Source organism: Delphinus delphis, chromosome 14, assembly GCF_949987515.2.
Source record: "Delphinus delphis chromosome 14, mDelDel1.2, whole genome shotgun sequence".
In the NCBI taxonomy this organism is placed as follows: domain Eukaryota; kingdom Metazoa; phylum Chordata; class Mammalia; order Artiodactyla; family Delphinidae; genus Delphinus; species Delphinus delphis.
Genome location: NC_082696.1, coordinates 55,835,154 through 55,855,823, shown reverse-complemented (window position 1 = coordinate 55,855,823; position 20,670 = coordinate 55,835,154). Strand labels below are relative to the sequence as shown.

Here is a 20,670-nt window from a genome sequence, read left to right as displayed (position 1 = left end):
AACTAAGACCCAACGCAACCAAGAATAAAATTAAAAGAAAAAAAAAGGAAATACTGAGTTAAGCCAAATCCACTAGGTTTCTTTATCACCAAGTTTTTCATAAGTTCATATGTATTATGGATACCTCAAAGGGATGCAATTATGTAGAATTTCCAAATGTTTTAAATTGCAGAATGTTTTCTTCAAAATGACACTTGTGGGATAATTTTCGAGAAGAATACACTATGTACAAATACACTATATTTAGGTTAAATCATAACAACTTTTAGGTCCTCATTGATATTTATGACAGAATTTACTTACATATGCAAATCCTTAAACTGCCTACCCCACTAACCCTCAGCAGAGGAGCAGACAGATTCTACAGTTAGTTGACACTTGGTAACTGAATTTAATACCTAACTGAGAAAGGGCTTTTCTGAACGTTGAAGGGACAAATGGAAGTGAGAAAATCTAGGTTCAAATCTTGAGTCTGCCACTTGGTAGACGATTTACCTTGGGCAAGTTACCTTACCTTATAATGAGGATAATAATAATGTGCAACTTAAAAGTTTGTATTAGAGATAAAAATTTAGAAAATATAAACATAGTTCCTGGCACAAAATTATCAATAAGTGATCATTTTAATGGGTATAAAGTAATTTAAAAATTAATAAGTAATGAATGGTGCTCATGTTTTAATATTTTCCCCTAAGGCTTTCTAACATGTTTATGAACATCTTCCTCTTAGAAACCATCATTCCTCTTCTTCAGGCCATGTGCCACTTCATTTCTCTTGCATTGAACAACTCTTACTTCTCCCCATTTATCTAATTTATACTCATTCTACAATCCATTTTTCTGATTCCCTTTTCTCTAGGATGATTTATCTGACCATTTTGGGACATCTTTACTTTCCTTTAACTGGCACCTAATGGTCTTTTTTCTATTCAATTTATTTCTTAGGCACTTACGTGAAAACTTGTATTATTAGTTTACATTTTCCCGTGCAAGTGCTGTATTTCAAGTAGATCAAAAGATGCTTAGGAGAAGCACCTTAGTCCTAAAGCAGGGTATTTTCTTTTAAATGATGGATACTCAATAAACATTTGTTGATTTTATTGATTACAAAAGGCAGCCGCTGAAAGCTATACTCACTATTCATTGTATAAAAAAGAACTTTCAGTAGATACGTGCCGCTAACTACTGATCATTGATGGATAATTCTCATGGCACGCGTTTTACATGCATATTCAGGCACACTGAAGAGACTGCCAGTATTTGATCAACTTTTGGGTGTGATGAGGGTAGAAAGCCAGTTAGTATCAGTTCTTTATTCTAATCCAGTTTTCTATCAGTGTATTTCAGCTGTTTTTGGAGAAACATAAGTAGAGTTAGTGGATGGCTAATGTTGAGTCCTCCTTTCTAAGACCAAAGAGTCTCCAAACTCTAATTGTTTTACTAAATTATAAGAAACAGAATCCTAATGATTGAAAACTCCACGTTGCAATCATTTGACAAATCATATCTTCCTCCTTTTGGTTTGCTTTTCTCTCTCCCAAACATGCCTTCAAATTCATCCAGTGTCTAAATAGTAAAAAAAAATTACCTAAAGGGAGACGATGGTATTGGGTTGGCCAGAAAGTTCGTTCGGATTTTTCCATGCCGTCTTATGGAAAAACCAGAACGAACTTTTTGGCCAAGCCAATAGAAAGACAAATCCTCAACTTCATTTCCTGAATCAAAATTGGTTTAGGTAGATGCTTAAAAATAATCTTAGGAAAAAGAATGCCATTCTAAGCAGGATATCAACTCAAGCACTTATGATCAACAGTGATTATATTTAGATAGTATTTCAGAATTTTATAGGAATAAAGTCTGCCTCCTAACTTAGGTCCTCATGATCTTATCTCCCCCTATTTTTCTTGCTCCACACTCTCTTTTCACTTAAATCATATAGCGCTGTTTATTCTTTTCAGCATCCACATGAATAATTTTACCTCTTAAGAATATTTCTATCTAGACCACTTTAAGGCAGTAGTTTTCACTGCTGACTGCATAGAGGACCAGCTACATCATTTCCATCCCCAGTGAAAAGGAAAAATGAGGATCTCCTGTAAAAAAATTATTTAGAACTTCAAAAGGTCACCAGCAGAGTGTTAAACCTAACACAGGTCTTCAGAGTGTTGGGTCCTGTGCAACTACACAGGTCACACCCATAAAACTGACCCAAGTGTACAATGCAATCACCTAGAAAGTTTTTTAAAAGTAATAATGCCAGGGTAGCATCCTAGATAAACTGCATCAGAATCTCTGGGAGTGGAGCACAGGCATCAGCATTATACTTTTAATTGTAAAATATTTAATTTAACTTTAATGTGCAACCAGGGCTGAGAACTGAATTCAAATGCTATTTCCCTGTGACTTTGCATTGTACTTACCTGTTTATTTGTCTGTCTCTGTGTCTCTGTCACTAGACTGTAATGTTCCTTAAGAGTAGGTACCATGTTTTATTAGTCTTCTTATCTTCATGACACAGAACAATGCCTGGAACATTATGGACATCTATTAAGTGGTTGTTGAATGGTTGAATAAATGAATGAATAGATAGATATTAATATGACCTGTTTATTCATTTTATAGATAATAATCAAGGAGAAAAGAGAATAAAAGCAGACTTACTGGATGATAATTTAAAAGTGAAAAGAGAAAGCATGCTCTTAGAAGAGAATGGGATAAAGTAAAAAAAGGGATTTGAGAAATTCCATCTAAACATTTGCCATTTTTTAACTGCGTTGTTTATCTTTTCACTAAGTTATAAAAATTATTTTATTGAAATATAGTTGATGTACAATATTATGTTAGTTTCAGGTGTACTACCTAATTTGCATACATTATGATCACCAGGATAACTACTAGGATAACTCTAGTAACCATCTATCTTGTTGATCATATTCCCTATGCAGTATATTACATCACCATTGCTTATTTATTTTATAACTGGAGGTTTGTACTTCTAAATTCCCTTCACCTATATTGTACCCTCCAGCCCCCTGTCCTCTGGCAACCACCGTTTATTCTCTGTATCAGTGAGTCTGTTTTCATTTTGTTTTGTTTGTTTATTAGTTTTGTTCACATACAAGTGGGATCATATGGTATTTTTCTTTCTCTCTCTGACTTATTTCACTTAGCAAAGTACACTTTAGATCCATCAATGTAGCAAATGGCAAGATTTCTGGGTTTTTCTGTTTATGGCTGAGTAATATTCATATCATATATATATATATATATATATATATATATATATATATATACCAAATATTTATCCAGTCATCTGTTGATGGACATTTATATTGCTTCCATATCTAGGCTATTATAAGTAATGCTACAATAAACATTGGTGTACATATATCTTTTTAAATTAGTGGGTTTTTTCTCTGTGGATAAATACCCAGAGTGGAGTTGCTGGATCATATGGCAGTTCAATTTTTAGTTTTTTGAGGAACCTCTATACTGATTTCCATAGGAGGGGGCACCAATTTACAATCCCACCAAAAGTGCATGAGGGATCTCTTTTCCACACATCCTTGCCATTGTTATTTGTTGTCTTTTAGATGATAGCCATTCTGACAAGTGTGAAGTGGTATCTCATTGTGGTTTTGACTTGCATTTCCCTGATGATTAGTGATGTTGAACATCTTTTCATGTTTCTGTTGGCCATCTGTATGTCTTCTTTGGAAAAATGTTTATTCAGGTCCTCTGCCCATTTTTTAATTGTGTTGTTTGTTTTTTTTTTTTTTTGAGATTGAGTTATATGAGTACTTTGCATATGTTGGATATTAATCCCTTATCAGATATATCATTTGCAGATATGTTCTCCCATTAAGTATGCTGCTTTTTCATTTTGTTGATGATTTCCTTTGCTGTGCAAAAGCTTTTTACTTGGATATAGTCCTATTTGTTTATTTTTGCTTTTGTTTTCCTTGTCTGAGGAGACATATCCAAAAAAGTATTGCTAACACAGATGTCAAAGAATGTACTGCCTATGTTTCCCTCTAGGAATTTTACGGTCTCAGGTCTTACACTTACATATTTAATTCATTTTTAGTTTATTTTTGTATATAATGTAAGAAAGTAGTCCAATTTGATTCTTCTGCATGAAGCTGCTCAGTTTTCCCAACATTGTTTACTAAAGAGGCTGTCTTTTCCTCATTGTACATTCTTGCCTCCTTTGTCATAGATTAATTGATCATATGAGTGTGGGCTCATTTCTGATCTATCTATTCTGTTCTATTGATCTATGCATCTGTTTTTGTGCCAGATCATACTGTCCATCTGACTGCTGTAACTTGGTAGTATGATTTGAAATCAGGGACCATGACACGTCCAGTTTTTTCCTTCTTTCTCAAGATTGGTTTTCCTGTTTGGGATCTTTTGTGTTTCCATACAATATTAGACTTATTTGTTCTAATTCAGTGAAAAATGCCTTTGCTATTATGATAAGGATTGCATTGAATCTATAGATTGCCTTGGGGAGTACAGTCATTTTAACAATATTAATTCTTCCAATCCATGAGCATAGTATACCTTCCCATTTGTTTGTGCTAGCTTCAATTTCTTCAATCAATTTCTTATAGTTTTTTGAGTACAAGTCTTTTACCTCCTTGGTTAGATTTATCCCTAGGTATTTTATTCCTTTTTATGCAATTGTAAATGGGATTGTTTTCTTAATTTCTCTTTATAATAGTTTATTCTTATTTGTAGAAATGCAACCGACCGATTTTTGCATATTGATTTTGTATCCTGCATATTTACTGAATTTGTTTATGTGTTCTAACAGTTTTTTTGGTGGTGTCCCTAGAATTTTCTATGTAGAGTGTCATGTCATCTGCAAAAAGTGAGAATTTTACTTATTTCTTTTCAATTTGGAAGGATGTTGAATTTTGTCAAAAGCTTTTTCTACATCTGTTGAGATGATTGTATAATTATTATTCTTGATTTTTTAATGTGGTGTATCACATTGATTGATCTGTGGATATTGAACCATCCTTGCATCCCTGTGATAATCTCACTTGATCATGGTGTATGATCCTTTTAATGTATTATTGAATTTGGTTTGCTAATATTTCGCATCTATGTATACCAGTGATATTGGCCTGTAATTTTCAGTTTTGTGGTGTCTTTATCTGGTTTTGGTATAAGGGTGGTGCTGACCTCATAGAATGAGTTAAGAAGCATTCCTTCCTCTTCAGTTTTTGGGAATAGTTTGAAAAGGATGGGTGTTAGCTCTTCTTTAAATGTTTTGTAGAATTTATCTCTGAGATTGTCTGGTCCTGGACTTTGTTTGTCTGTCTTTTACTGATTCAGTTTTATCACTGGTAATCAATCAGTCTGTTCGTATTTTCTATTCTTTCTGGTTCATTCAAATCCCCATTTCCACATTGATTTTCTGTTTAGTTTTTCTAACCATTGTTGAAATTGGGACGTTGAAGTTTCCGACCATTAATATAGAATCATCGATTTCTTCCTTCAGTTTTGTCAGTTTTTACTTCATATATTTTGGGGTCCTGTTTTTAGATGCTTATATGATTATAATTGATATATTATCTTTATGGATTGACCCTTTTATAAATATTCTATGTTCTTTCTTTCATGTAACAATTTTTTACTTAGACTCCATTTTGTTTTATATTAGTGTGGTCACTCTTTTGGTGACTGTTTGCATGGAATATATTTCTCAGCCTTTCACTTTCAACCTGTTTGTGTCTTTGGATCTATACTGAGTCTTTTGTGGAGAGCATATAGTTGGATCCTGTATTTTGCTTTTTTTTTTTTTGCGGTACACGGACCTCTCACTGTTGCGGCCTCTCCCGTTGCGGAGCACAGGCTCCGGACGTGCAGGCTCAGCAGCCACGGCTCACGGGCCCAACCGCTCCGTGGCACATGGGATCTTCCCGGACCGGGGCACGAACCCGTGTCCCCTGCATCAGCAGGAGGACTCTCAACCACGGTGCCACCAGGGAAGCCCCCTGTATTTTGTTTTAAATCCATTGCCTTTTAATTAGAGAATTTGATCCATCTATATTTAATGTAATTAATGATAAGGAAGGACTTACTTCTGCCATTTTGCTATTTGTTTTCTGTATGTGTTATATGTTATTTTTTCCTCTTGTTCCTCTATTGGTACCTTATTTTGCGTTTTAAATTGATTTTTGTAGTGTACTATTTTGATACCCTTCTGTTTTCTTTAACTGTATACCTTCTGCTTAATTTCTTAGTGGTTATTATAGGACTTATGCTTAACATCTTAATTTATGGCCGTATAGTTTGAATTAACACCAATTTAATTTCAATTGTATGCAAAATCTTTACTTCTATATAGCTCTGCCCCTCTACATTGTTATTGTCACAACTGCGTCTTGATATATGCATACCTATTAGCATACATTTATCATTATTGTTTCATGCATTTGTCTTTTAAGTAATATATGAAAAAAAAGGAATTACAAATCAGAAATGAAAATAATGTGGGTTTTTATATTTACCTGTGTAGCAATATCTTCCTGTGTTCTTAATTTTTCCCTATGACTTCAATTTACTCTCTGGTGTCCTTTCATTGCAACCTAAATGATGCCCTTTCACATTTCTTTTATGGCAGGTCTACTGGCAACAAACTCCCTTAGCTTTTGTTTACCTGAAAATGTCTTAATTTCACCTTCATTTTTGTTTTTTAAATAAATTTATTTATTTATTTACTTTTGGCTGAATTGGGTCTTCGTTGCTGCATACAGACTTTCTTTAGTTGCAGCGAGTGGGGGCTACTCTTCATCATGGTGTGTGGGCTTCTTATTGTGGTGGCTTCTCTTGTTGCGGAGCACGGGCTGTAGGCGTGCGGGCTTCAGTAGTTGTGGCTGGCAGGCTCTAGAGCGCAGGCTCAGTAGTTGTGGCACACAGGCTTAGCCGCTTCACGGCATGTGGGATCTTCCCGGACCAGGGCTTGGACCAGGGCTCGAACCCGTGTCCCCTGCACTGGCAGGCGGACTCCCAACCACTGCGCCAGCAGGGAAGCCCCTCACCTTCATTTTTGAAGGAAGGTTTTGCCAGATGTAGAATTCTTGGTGGATAATGTTTTCTTTTAACACTTTAAATACCCACTGCATTCTGGTTTTCATGATTTCTGATGAGAATTGGCATTTTATTGAATATTTCTGTATATGACTTCTCTCTTACTGCTTTAAAGATTTTCTCTTTATCTTTGTCTTTCTACAGTTTGATTATGTGTCTTCCTCTGGACCACTTTTAGTTTATTCTTCTTGGAACTCATTGAGTTTCTTATATGATATTTTTTATTAAATTTGAGAACTTGGCCATTATTTCTTCAAACATACTTTCTGCCCCTTTTTCTCTTTCCTGTCCTCCTGGGAAGACTATAGCGCATTTTTTTAGTCCACGTGATGGTGTTTCATCATCCTTTAGGCTCTGTTCATTTTTCCTCATTTATTTTTTTTCTGCTCTTCAGACTGAATAATTTCAATTGACTGATCTTCAGTCAAAAATAATTGATTGTTTCTTCCACCTGCTCAAATCTACTATTAAACCCTACTGGTGAATTTTTCATTTCTGTTACTGTAATTTTTGCTATATAACTTTTATTTGGTTTCTTTTTAATAATTTCTATCTCTTTATTGATGTTCTCTATTTGGTGAGACTTTTTCTGATGGTGTGTTTTGGTTCTCTGTATATAGTTTTATTACTTTGATCATATTTAGAACAGTTGATTTAAGTTTTTACTAGTAGGTCTGATGTCTGGTTTCTGTCAGAGACAGTTCCTGTAAATGGGCTGTACATTCTTGTTTCTTTCCATACCTCATAATTTTTTATTGAAAAATGGACATTTTGAATATTATAATGTAGCCACCCTATAAGTCAGATTCTACCCCCAACCCAGGATTTGTTGTTATTGTCTATTGTGGTTGTTGTTTATTTGCTTAGTGACCTTGCTGAAATAATTTTGTAAAGTCTGTATTCTTTGTTATGTGGAGCCACTGAAGTGTGAGGTTTTCAGATTAGTGGTCTTCTATTGATTTTATTAAGATTTCCTTATGGGGCTTCCCTGGTGGCACAGTGGTTGAGAGTCCGCCTGCTGATGCAGGGGACACGGGTTCGTGCCCTGGTCCGGGAAGATCCCATATGCCGTGGAGCGGCTGGGCCCGTGAGCCATGTCCACTGAGCCTGCGCATCCGGAGCCTGTGCTCCGCAACGGGAGAGGCCACAACAGTGAGAGGCCCGTGTACCGCAAAAAAAAAAAAAAAAAAAAAAGATTTCCTTAAACTCCTGGAACAAAATAACAGAAAACAAAATCTCTCTCCATCTTTATAGTTTGTTTGTGTATTGAGGCACTCCCTCACTGTTTAGCCAGGCAGTTTACAATTCTTCCCTTCTTCCCTTTCTGCTTGCATAAAGACTGAAGTCCAGCCAGAGTTAAATGCTTAGAGTCTTCTCAGGTCTTTTCTGAGCATACATCCAGCCATAGACACTTATGTGGCTTTCTAGATTTCCTTGAATATGTGCTGAGGATTTTCATAACCCTAATTGTCCCAAGTATCTCTTTTCCGAGCCTCTTCTATCCCTTCTATCCCAGACATTTTAGCTTGTTTATCTCTTGCCCCTGCTGTTTTCTCTTGCTCAGGAAATAGTGGCTAACATATTTGCCTTCAAATGCTTATGAAAAAAACACCCATGAAGGAACTTCAGCCCTGGGGAAGCTCCTATGTAGGCAAAACAAAGGCAAATCCTTGAGCTGACCCTTCACGGAATCATCACACAGGTGAAAATACAGAACTATGTTCTTTGAGAATAGGCCCATAATGAGCCCTATGGTATGCACAACCTGCATCAGGAATGCAGGCTGCCATCTTCAAGGCTATTGCAGAGTTGGGGAGTGGAGGGTAGTAGTAACAGGGTAAATTGATATGTCACAGACCTCTCTTACCAAAATTCTGTAGTTTTTCTTGTCATAAAGCATTCCCTTGGTTGTTGTGAGTTTTTTATTAGATTCCAGAGTTACTAAAAAATTGATTTCTAAAAATTCTGACAGTTTTTGCCAGCTTATTCATTGCTTCTACAGCTGCTTTTTCTCTACCATGGTAGAGTTGAGTGGTTGCAAATGTATTGCCCACAAAGCCAAAAATATTTACTATTTGGTTTTTAAGAGTCATTTTGCTGACCTCTGTTCTGGAAGTCTGTATACAAAATATGCATAAAGATATTTGATTAGTGAATGCATGAATGGATACATTGGTGGATGAATGGATGGAGAACAATAAAAATATTCTAAATTTATATTTTAACATGAGGTTATTAAATGTAGATATCTGCATGCATCTTGTTAAACATCATATAACAACTTGCAATGTACTCTCTTAGAACAGCATGGTAATTTATTGATCATCATTGGAGTTGCCGTTTTTACTTATAGATCACTATTCCATACAAGAATGGTGGTAGCCAATTAAAATCAAAACATGCCAATTGAAAACATATATTAGTACTGAGAAAACATTCTTATTATCATAAGCTGTTTTTTTTTTTTTTCAAGTTCACATCATTCATTGTGTTCTTAATCTATCCAGGGGTATTGCTTGTTTGAGCAGTGGGATAAGTCATAATCAGGTAGTTACAGTGAGTTGATTACTTATTTGTTAAAGAAATATCCATCTTCTTGGTATTGCTGTGTATGATAATGTCCTTTTATCCTTAATCTCCCTTTTGAAACCATGATTCTTCACTTTGCCTTCTCTTGAGCTTCCCAGGGCAAGATGTTGAGATCTTTTTTTTTCCTCATATTAAGGTATAACTCTGTAGTTGTAAGGAGCTGGCTCATCTCCCTCAAAGGAACTTCAGCAGCATCCTTGCCCCTGCCCTTCATGCTGCCCATTCATTAGCCTTCTACTTCGAATCAAGTTTGTAGCACCTACCTGATCTCTACACTCTGTAAACTAGTTGCTCTGTTATTATTATTTAATGCTTTCAACTGTGAAGGCAGTGATAGGATACAAAGAGTAGGTACATAAGGCTCAGAAAGTAGAAAGAAATAAATGATTCCGTGGGAAAATATAAACTGCTCAGTTTTAAGTTTTAATCTCCATAACTTTAATATGATGTCATTATTGGAACCATATGTCTTTTTCATTTGGCCCACGTGAATGCTATTAAAAAAGGTAATTTTTGTCAACCCTATCTTCATTAAGGAAAAATTAAGAGTCATTAACAATATAACTATAAATTCATAAAATATAAATACTTTATAGTTAAGGATATTGTTACCCATAAACAACTGGAGTTCCGGCTGGTTGCCACAAACAAATTTTAAAAGATTTCTGGTCATAAGGGTAAATTCCAAACCAGACTGGGTCTAACTGAATATCCACTTCTGTTTTCCCACATAAATGATTTGAGGGCCACTGTTTCATAGGTCCTGATATTCACCAGAATGTTCTAAAACAAGACAGAGTCATGTTTCTCAAAAATGTACTCTCTAGTGATATTTTCCCTCTGGTAATTAATGAAGCAAAGTAGCCATGTAAATAATACAGGATTATATAAAATAGATAAAAACCTTAAATTCATCATTAGATTGGAAGTTCCATAAGGGCTAGGATTTTTAGGTATTGTTTTGTTTTGTTCTTCATTGTTGTATACCTGGAGCCTAAAAAAGTGCTCGTACATAATAAGATTTTGATATATGTTTGAATAAATAAATAAATTAGTTATTAGTCCTATTGTAATAGTAGGGGATATTTTATACTTATCATAGAAAATTAATTTGCATCTTAATATCCCTAATCTTCTGAAATCACAAGAAGACAATGATAGTTCAAGGGTTATCACATGAAAAAGACAATTTAGATAAGGGCTTTAGATAAAGGCTGAGGGACATATAAATTATACACTTAAAAGTATAAAGTTTTATTATATTTAAATAAAATATTTTGATCCCCTTAACCTTAAAACATATTTTACTTTTTCAGAACTTCGTTTTGGGTTTATTCTGTGCCTAATCCCAGTCTAATACAGATAAAAATATATGAGTTATTGTGTTCCTTAAAACTGGGGTTGACAGGAGAAATGCTGACAAATCCTTATTACAGATGCCAGTGGACTGAAGTGCCTTTACCTCTAGCAAATGCTGATGTGGAGATTTAAGACTATGTGAGAAATCAGGAAAGTTGCCCAGGAGAGTTTTATCACATTATTCATTGAACTCAGTATGTGGCACAATAATTGCTTCTGGTACCATTTTTCTTATCTTACACAAGGTTATTATTTATCCTTGTGCTGTGTGAAACAGAGAAAGAGAGTCTAAAGGAGAGTCATAACTCGATGTAAACTATCCTGTGACACAGTGTAGCTGGAGATAGGGATCACAGCTGGAAAAGTGTGTCTTACTTCTCAGAATTGAATATGGGAAGAATGATATTAAACATTGTAGAGATCCGTAAATACTAAAAAGATGCACTCAGTAACATATCTTTTTCCTAGTGATATGAAACCCTGTTTAAAATATACATCTAAATAGACTTTTTAACCTCACGAGGACCAACAAATTTGTTTGCCTATGACAGAAGTTTCCTTATTAGCTGATAGGTGAAGGAAATCAAATTAATAGGTACGATGGTTCCTACAAAAAGCTGGATTAGTGAGATTTAAATAGTGTAATAATTTTTGGAATTTTGGCTCTGCTTTTGTATCTTGTGCACATATATCCTTCACATTCCTTATACACTTTTAGGTAATCACTGACGTTCATCATATTTTTCTCCAGTGTTCCAGTGAGTTTGTATGAAAGATGTATCATAAATATTTCAGAACAAAAATTTTAAGTAGAGAGAGACAATGATGACTTAGTGCAAATGGGGGAGAAACATTTTTTAGACACTCATATGTTGTTACCTAAATCTGTTGGGCTTAAAATATGCTATTTTTACAAATGCTTTTTTTTTTCCTATTTATTTGTTTATTTGGTCACACTGTGGGGCATCCAAGATCTTAGTTCCCTGACCAGGTATCAAAACTGTGCCCCCTGCAGTGGAAGCACAGAGTCCTAACCATTGGACCACCAGGGAATTCCTTTTTTTTTTTTTTTTTAACCAATTCTTGAAGTATTTTTATGTTAAAAACCTGTGCTCTTACTTGGAAAAGAGATAATTTATCATGTAGAAAATGAATATTTTGGATTATATATTTACTTCTATTCTACAGTGTTGTTTTGATTGCAAAATGGTAAATGTATTACCATTTTGCGTGCAGTGTATTACTGGCTAATCCCAGTTGATTGAAAAAATAATAAAGCCATACAATGCATGTTAAGTTATCTAATGAGCTCTGTGTAATTATGCATTTGTATGGAGTTTGGAAACTATTACTAGGAACCATTTAATGTGGGAAGTATAGTATAAAAGTAAGTGATCCAGTAGTCTAACCACCTAGGTTGTATGCTGGCTGTTGACCTTAAGCAAAATACTTAGCACCCCTGCCCTCAGTTTCTTCATCTGTAAAATAGAAATAATAATATCATTGAACTCACATGCTTGTAATGAGGAATAAATAAGTTAATCCAAGGAAAGCACTCAGAGCAGGGCTGGGCAGTAAGTAGATGCTTGGAAAATGTTAGATAGTGCTATTAGTGTATGGAACTTGAAAATGGTCAACCTTTGTGACTTCTAAGTAAAAATAAAATACACATCCATTTACTTATAAATCAGAAACTGGCTGAAACCAAAGTATGAAGCTGATAGAATTAATTATTGTAACAAAATGCTTCTTTTGATCCCCATTCCACCAGCCAGAAATTCTCTAGCTGTACCCTCCTCTTCAGGGGAGCATGATATATTCTTTTCAAGTCCCTAACCCCCTACCTGTGAGTGAGGAACCTGAGGATTTGTTACCACCATCCCCAAACCCCATAGGGGAACTTAGCTGTCATAAATTTTTCCTCCAAGTTCCCTTGGCTTCCCCAGTTGACCATAGCAGTCTATTTCCATTCAGTTCACTACAGCAGTCATTTTATTGGCAAGCCTCCTATGTACCTGGTGATGTTGGGTGCTTTTGATGCAAATTTAAGGACCTATCTTGCCATATAAATGGCTCGAGTCTAGTTCAGAAGATATACATGTAAACCAGCACTCTCTACTCAATATGGTAAATATGGTAAAAGTATTCAAAAGTTTTTGTGGGACAGTCAGAAAAAGAGAGACCTGAATATGCCTGAATTGTGAATACCCAGCACAAGAAAGCTGTTTAGCTGCAGGTTTCCTCCTCTTCCAAGGTAACAAGGGCATTTAAATTGTGATCCATGGAAATGTGTTATCTAACCTGAAAGATTAGAAGTCCAGGAAGAGTCCAGGAAGAGTCCAGGAAGAGGGGAAAATGAGTATAATATCCCCAAGGGTGGAAGAGGACTACATCTGTCACATTTGTAGTACTCTGTGTATCCCTGGGGAATACATTTTGTATGTGATCATATATTACATAAAAATTAGACAGGATTTTAACTGTCCTTTTTACCTTATGGTAAGCCCAAATATCTAGCTTTGAATTTAGTTACAGATTAATTTCTGATTCCTATGTGTTTTACCTAATTTCATTTAAAAATGCAGCATATATGGATTTTCCACAAATTATCTTATGGTATAGAAAATGATAGACGATTGTGGGAAAAGTATGTATCTTGGAATTTAGAAAACCTGAGTTCACATCTCTTCTTGGCCTCTTCTTAGGGGTTCTTTATTATCTCTTCTTAGCTGTGTGACCTGCGAAAATTATTTAACCTCTTTGAAAAATGACAACTGTAAAATATTCCTAATAAAACTCAATTGAATCATATGAAAAGATGCTCAACATCATCTTTCCTTAGAGAATTGTGAATTAAGGAAACTATGAAAAATCACTACATACCTATCAGAATGAACAAAATCCAGAAAACTGACACCACCAAATGCTGATGAGGATGTGGAACAACAGGAGCTCTCATTCATTGCTGGTGGGAATGCCAGTGGTACAGCCACTTTGGCAGTTTCTTACAACACTAAATGGACTCTTATATGATCTAACAATAGAATGCATTGGTATTTATCCAAATGAGTTGAAACATATCCATACAAAAACCTGCACATGGATGTTTATAGCAGCTTTATTCATAATTGACAAAACTTGGAAACAACCAAGTTGTCTTTCAGTAGGTGAATGGATAAGGAAACTGTGCTATATTCAGACAATGGGATATTGTTCAGCACTAAAAAGAAATTAGCTATCAAGCCATAAAAAGGCATGGAGGAAACATAAATGTATATTACCAGGTGAAAGAAGCCAATCTGAAAAGGCTACGTGCTGTATGAATCCAACTATATGACATTCTGGAAAAGAAAAAACTCTAGACACAATAAAAAAGATTAGTGGTTGCCTAGGATTAGAGGGGAGGGAGGGAGGAATAGGTAAAGCACAGAGGATTTTTAGGGCAGTGAAACTCTTCCGTATGATACTTAACAGTGGTGGGCTACATGTCATTATATATTTGACAAATCCCATAGAAAGTACCACCCTAAGGTAAACTATGGACTTTGAATGATAGTGATGTGTCATTGTAGATTCATCAAAAATAACAAATGTATCCCTCTGGTGGGGGAAGTTGAAAACGGGGAAGCTAGGCATGTGTGGCAGCAGGCGGTATATGGGAACACTCTGAACTTTGCACCCAATTTTGCTGTAAACCTAAAACTGCTATAGAAATAAAGTCTATTAAAAATCCATTGAAAATTATTGTATCTAAAATAATGAAATGATAATTAAAAAGTTATCTGCCAGGTACCTTTTGTTTAATTCTCCAAACAACTTTAAAAGCATTGGTAAATCAACTTAGAGATGAGATAATTGAGTCAGAAAATTAACCAATTTATCATTTATTTAATTAATATTTTCTTTGCCCCTACTATATGCCAAGCATTGTGTTAGGCATTGGAGATACTATAATGAATCAATGTGGCTGTTATATTCCAGGGAAGTGGGACAATCAAAAAGAATGTAAGCCAACAAATAAAAAATTGAAGATAAATTAATTATTATGAGAAAATAAAGTGTTGAGGTAGAGAATAACAGGATTCTCTTTACATAAGGAACCCAGGAAAGTTTTCACATTTCATTTGAGCCTTAAAGGAAGCAAGGAAGCTCACCAATGTTTAAGGGCATTATAGACAGATAGAACAATATGTTAAAAGGCTCTGAGACAGAAAATAGCAAGATATTTGAAGAACTGCAAGAAAACAGGATATTTAGAATTTAAAGAGAAGATGAGGTCAGGGAGGGAAAGGTACAGTATAAACCTTTATGATGAATATTTTATTTATTTACCACACGTTTCTTGAACATCAACTAGTTGCCAGTCATTTAGTTAGGCACTGAAATATATTAATGGACATAATCTCTAATGTCTTCACACTCAAGAGTTTATATTCCAGTAGGGGAAGAAAGAAACACACACACTCCAATAAATAAATACACATATACATACGTACATACACACGTGCATACATACATACTTCAGATTGGGCTATGAGGAAAATAAAGCAAGGTAAAACACTAGAGAGTAACTTAGAAGGGAGAGGTAGTTTATATATAGTGTGTTTTTTCTGAAGAGGTGATATTTGAGCAGAGACCTGAATGATGAGAATGAAACAGCCATGTGAAGATCTTAGGAAAGATCCTCCCAGTCAGAAAAGGAGAGAAAAGAAGGCGATGCAAAGACCTCGGGTCAGGAATGAGCTTGGCAAGTTTGAGGACAAGACCAGTGTTCCTGGACATGATGAGAGAGGGGAATGAGAAGCTAAGGTTAGAGAGGAAAGCGGGCAGGGCCTTGAAGGCCAGCATAAGCAGTTTTGCTTTTATTCTAGTGTCAGTGAAAAGGCACTGATAGGCTGTAAGCAGGTACATGATAAAATCATTTACTTTTCACAAGATCTCTGTGACTTTCTATGGAGAGTGGACTGTGGGGACATATAAATGGAAAAGAGAGGTAAGAGGCTACTATAGGAATCCAGATGATAAATAAAAATTGCGTGAACCACAGTGGCAGCAGGGATGATGGGAAGAAATTGATGAGTTCAAAATACGTTTTGGGGCTTCCCTGGTGGCACAGTGGTTAAGAATCCGCCTGCCAACACAGGGGACATGGGTTCGAGCCCTGGTCTGGGAAGATCCCACATGCCGTGGAGCAGCTAAGCCCATGCGCCCCAACTACTGAAGCCTGTGCTCTAGAGCCCACGAGCCACAACTACTGAGCCCGTGTGCCACAACTACTGAAACCCGTGTGCAGTAGAGCCCATGCTCTGCAACAAAAGAAGCCACTGCAATGAAAAGCCCGTGCACTGCAACGAAGAGTAGCCCCCGCTCACCACAACCAGAGAAAAGCCCACGCGCAGCAATGAAGACCCAATGCAGCCAAAAAATAAAATAAAATAAATGTATTAAAAAAAAATATGTTTGGACAGAAGAACTTGTACGATTTCCAAAGGTTAGAACAGAGAGTGAGAGTGACTCCCTAGCTTTTGAGTTGATCACTTTTGTGAGTGCTGGAACCATTTATCAAGATGAAAACACATGGTAGAACAACAGGTTTCAGGGGTCATGAGAAGGAATTTGTTATTCTAAATGCATTGGCAGTCTAGGGATGGTTTGAAGTGGTGACGGTGATATAATTCAATGTATACTCTAAGAAGATCATTTTTGTTGCTCTGTAGTGAATGAGCAAAAAGAAGGGGAAGCAAGGATGATGCCTCAGTGACTGGCTTGAGTAACTGGAAACTTTCCATTTTCTGAAAGCAGAGAGAACTGAAAAGGTGTACAAGTACAAAGAAGAATTCAGTTTGGGAATTAAGAGATATGAGATGTCTATGAAGGACTAAGTGGTGCTGACAAGTGCTGCTGGAGATGTGTGCCCAAGACTTACTTGGAGAGGTCTGGGTCAGATATATAAATTTTGGAGTCATCAGCATAAAGATGTTATTGAATTTGATGTGTATGGGTAAGATCATTTAGGGATGTATTTTAAGAAAAGAAGGGGAGAGGGGCCACAACCAAGTCTTAAGAGTCATCGGCATTTAGAATAAGGTAGAAAAGAAACAACAACAAAGTGTCCTGAGAAGCAGGTTATTGGAACAAGTACATATACTTTGAAATTAATTCTATATAAGGAGACAGATTGATTATTAAGGGGAGAGAAAATGGCTCAGTTAATTAGGTCTTGGAGCAAGTGAAAGGTGATGGGGATGTGCTTTGTATCTTTCTTTTTGTCTCTCCAGATTCATTCTTTACTCTTCTTCACTCTCTCAGAGGAGGGTGACCTGTGCGAATCACATTAATAGACTGCTGTACCCTCTGACTTTTGATTGGTTTTGACTAATGGGAAGCCCCAGAAGGAGATCAAAGGGAGGGAAGACAGCAAGGTCATGGTTTCTATCCTCATGGATCCCTCCTGTAGTTGCCTTATACTGCTTGTATTTCTCAACTGAATATCACTATTCTGCTCAAAGTGGCATCCTGTGTTGGGACCCTGACTGATAAAAGAATCAGGACGTAAGTGTAGAGATTGGTCCAATAAGCACAGGGCCAATTCCTCCATAGCAGTAGACAAAGGAAAGAGAAAATGAGCACAGATAAATGGCTCTGGTGGATTTTGTGGTCTGAAGGTAAAGGTATCACATGTGATTGCTTTTAATTTCTTGCTGAGGTAATTAACTGAGTATTAGAGTGGGAAGCTGTAAGTATAAAAAATGGATAAAATGTTCATCTCATAGAGTTGGAAATGGATACTACCATAAAATGTTTAAGGATATTAATTTTAGGTGTAAACAATTAGCAGTGTTCTACTCTTCAGGAGTGGGCATGGGAAAGACAAAAAGTTTCCGTAAGGCATGGTTTTGTAAAGCCGAATACCCCAGCACAAGACGGGCAAAGGGCATGAGAATGCATGTAGTATAGAAATTATGCTAGTGGACCAAGGGATGTCGGGCTGACAGTGAAGTGAGGAAGGGGTTGATAGATAATGGCAAAATGTGGAGGTCACTGTGTTAGAGGTCTTTATGGAACTGAAGAATTGTAGGCATGGGTGTGATTGAACTATGAGTTGGATTAATGGGCTGTTAGAAATCCTGATTCAGAGGTATATCATTTTCTGAGAAATGCAGAGTGCAGTTTTGATCATGGGGGAGAGGGAGGCTAAATGAGAGAAGGATTTGGCAATGAGCAGGTAAAAGGATTGAGTGTGACCATGCTGATCCAAATAGATTTTGAATACAATAGAGAAGGTTGATAAGATTTGGAAGAGAGAAAAATTGTCATCCAGTTGCTAAAAATTAGAAAAATAAAGGCTTCTCTTCACACTTATCCCACAGATCTTAGTAAATCTTCTGATTCAAATTTCATTGGATAACAGCAATTGTAAAGAGAGAGCCGGGTGTAGGAGGGTGGCATGAACCTCAGAGAAGCAAAGATTATCTCAGGAGGCAGGGGAAGAAATGGTCTGGGGCCACAATGAGGGGCAAGGGAAGGCACCAAATGTGCTTCTGTCCCTGAGGGGTGTGGGGGTGACACTGAAGAGAGTCTCTGGGACAGAGGATATAGTTCAGTAAGGCAGGAATGAAAGGGACATTCCAAAAATTGCATGAAGATGTGGAACAAGGTGCTGACCTTTGAGCAGGACTTCTTTCCCACAGTGGAACATCAGAAGAGCAGGAAACTGATCAAGCTAGAGTGTGCATGAAACAGTAGGGTTAGGCCAGGTCAAAGGATATGGGAAGAAAGATGGAATTAGCCTTGTTTCTGAGATGAGTATGGGTGAGCTGACACATTGCTGTTTGTCCAAAACTCCTTTAGGTATTATGGCACTCATGAGATGACTGTTTTCCTGGGGTTGGGAGGAGGGTGATTGCATTGCTAGATGGACTGGCATGGCAGCCTCCTAAGCTTTTTCACTTTGCATTGTCTTTCTCTAAGAGAGAAGCTTCCGGAGGTTTTGCCCATTGTCAGATAGTAAGTAGTAGAGCCAATTGCACCCTGGTTTAGTTACAGGACAGTCTGTCACACCATGCTTCACCCACTCCCAATAAAATATGCTAATACATGGATTCTCTTACCCCTTAGTTAAACATATAATCTTTAACAGGGCCTTGCAGAGCCTTACAAGCAAGGTTCCTCACTTGGCTCTTCATCCTTACCTTGTTCAACTAGTTCCCTCACATACTGGATGTGACTTCAATCATATTGATGGCTGTTGTCCTCGTCCCTAGGCGCTCTAGTATCATATTGATCTCAGGCTTTTTACTGCTGTGGCCTTGTCCTGACATGCTCTTCTTTCAGATTTTCAAATGGCTAGACTCCTTCTCATCTTTTAGGTTCTAGTGCATGTTTCATCTCCTCAGAAAAGGTTTCCAGACATATTACTCAATTCTGTCTTATCTTCTCTTATCTTGCCAAGTACCTTGATGTCATTCAATATCTTATTGCCCTAGTTTATGTTTTTATACAATTTATCAGCATCAGAAGTAATGTGTTCTGGTCGTTTAGGCATTTATTATTGTTTTCTTCCCCTATATCATGAACTTCATTTCTCAGGGATTTCTCATTTATATAGAGGAGGGCTGGCTCATAGTAGGCTCCATAAAACCTTGTTGGATGAATGCATAAGCACTTGATAAACATTAGTTTCTTCTATATTCTAAAGTAAGCTACTACTTTTTGTCTTATAATTATAGTAGTTGTAATTTTCATGGTTCTTAGAACAAAATGAGATCATGTATATAAAAGTCCCTAATTCAGTTCTAAGCACATGATAGGCAATTAGGTAATGACTTTTTTTCATTCTTTTATCAATAAACCTCACTGAAACAGCACACCAGAAATTAATTATATGGTATAATTCAGATTGGGGTATTGTAATCATAGTGAAATTATGTCTTAGTATTATACATTCTATAGTATATATCTCATTATATATTATTTATTATATGTGATATAAGATGTGGTATAAGATATATATCATTTTTATTATATAGTTGTGGCGAAGTTATATTTAAATATTCTCTTGTGAGACCCAAGTATTCCCAAAGTAATCTGCCTTATTAGTGTTTCAAACTATATTAATTACAATTAGAAGAAAATAAAATTGACTGTTCTAAATTAAAGTGAAATTTTCTATCTTGTAAGAAACTTATAATTGTGATAGTAAGTTTCATGATTAACTGACACTTCCTACCTTCATGTTCGCTGTTTCCAGGAAGAACCCTATGTCCTGTTTAAGAAGTCTGACAAACCTCTTTATGGAAATGATCGATTTGAGGGCTATTGCATTGACCTCCTCAGAGAGCTATCTACAATCCTTGGCTTTACATATGAAATTAGACTTGTGGAGGATGGGAAATATGGAGCCCAGGATGATGCCAATGGACAATGGAATGGAATGGTCCGTGAACTAATTGATCATGTAAGTCCCTTTTCTCATTATTTATTAACTTTGGAAGATTTCTAATAGATTTACTTTTTTTTTTTTTTTTGATGGTCAGGGGTTAATAATGTCAGAGAACAGTAATGTATTTTAAGTAGTTATTTTTTTCAATAATGTTATTAAAAGTATATATTATTTCT

General features: G+C 36.1%; 1 protein-coding gene across 1 annotated transcript in view; it reads left to right on the top strand.

Moving 5' to 3' along the window:
• The window catches only part of GRIK2 (glutamate ionotropic receptor kainate type subunit 2), a 635,712-nt gene that overhangs the window by 436,124 nt on the left and 178,918 nt on the right, over positions 1–20,670 (top strand). Inside the window, exon 10 of the mRNA XM_060030591.1 lies at positions 20,303–20,509. Coding sequence (XP_059886574.1) covers positions 20,303–20,509 — 207 coding nt within the window. The remainder of the gene's footprint in view (positions 1–20,302; positions 20,510–20,670) is intronic.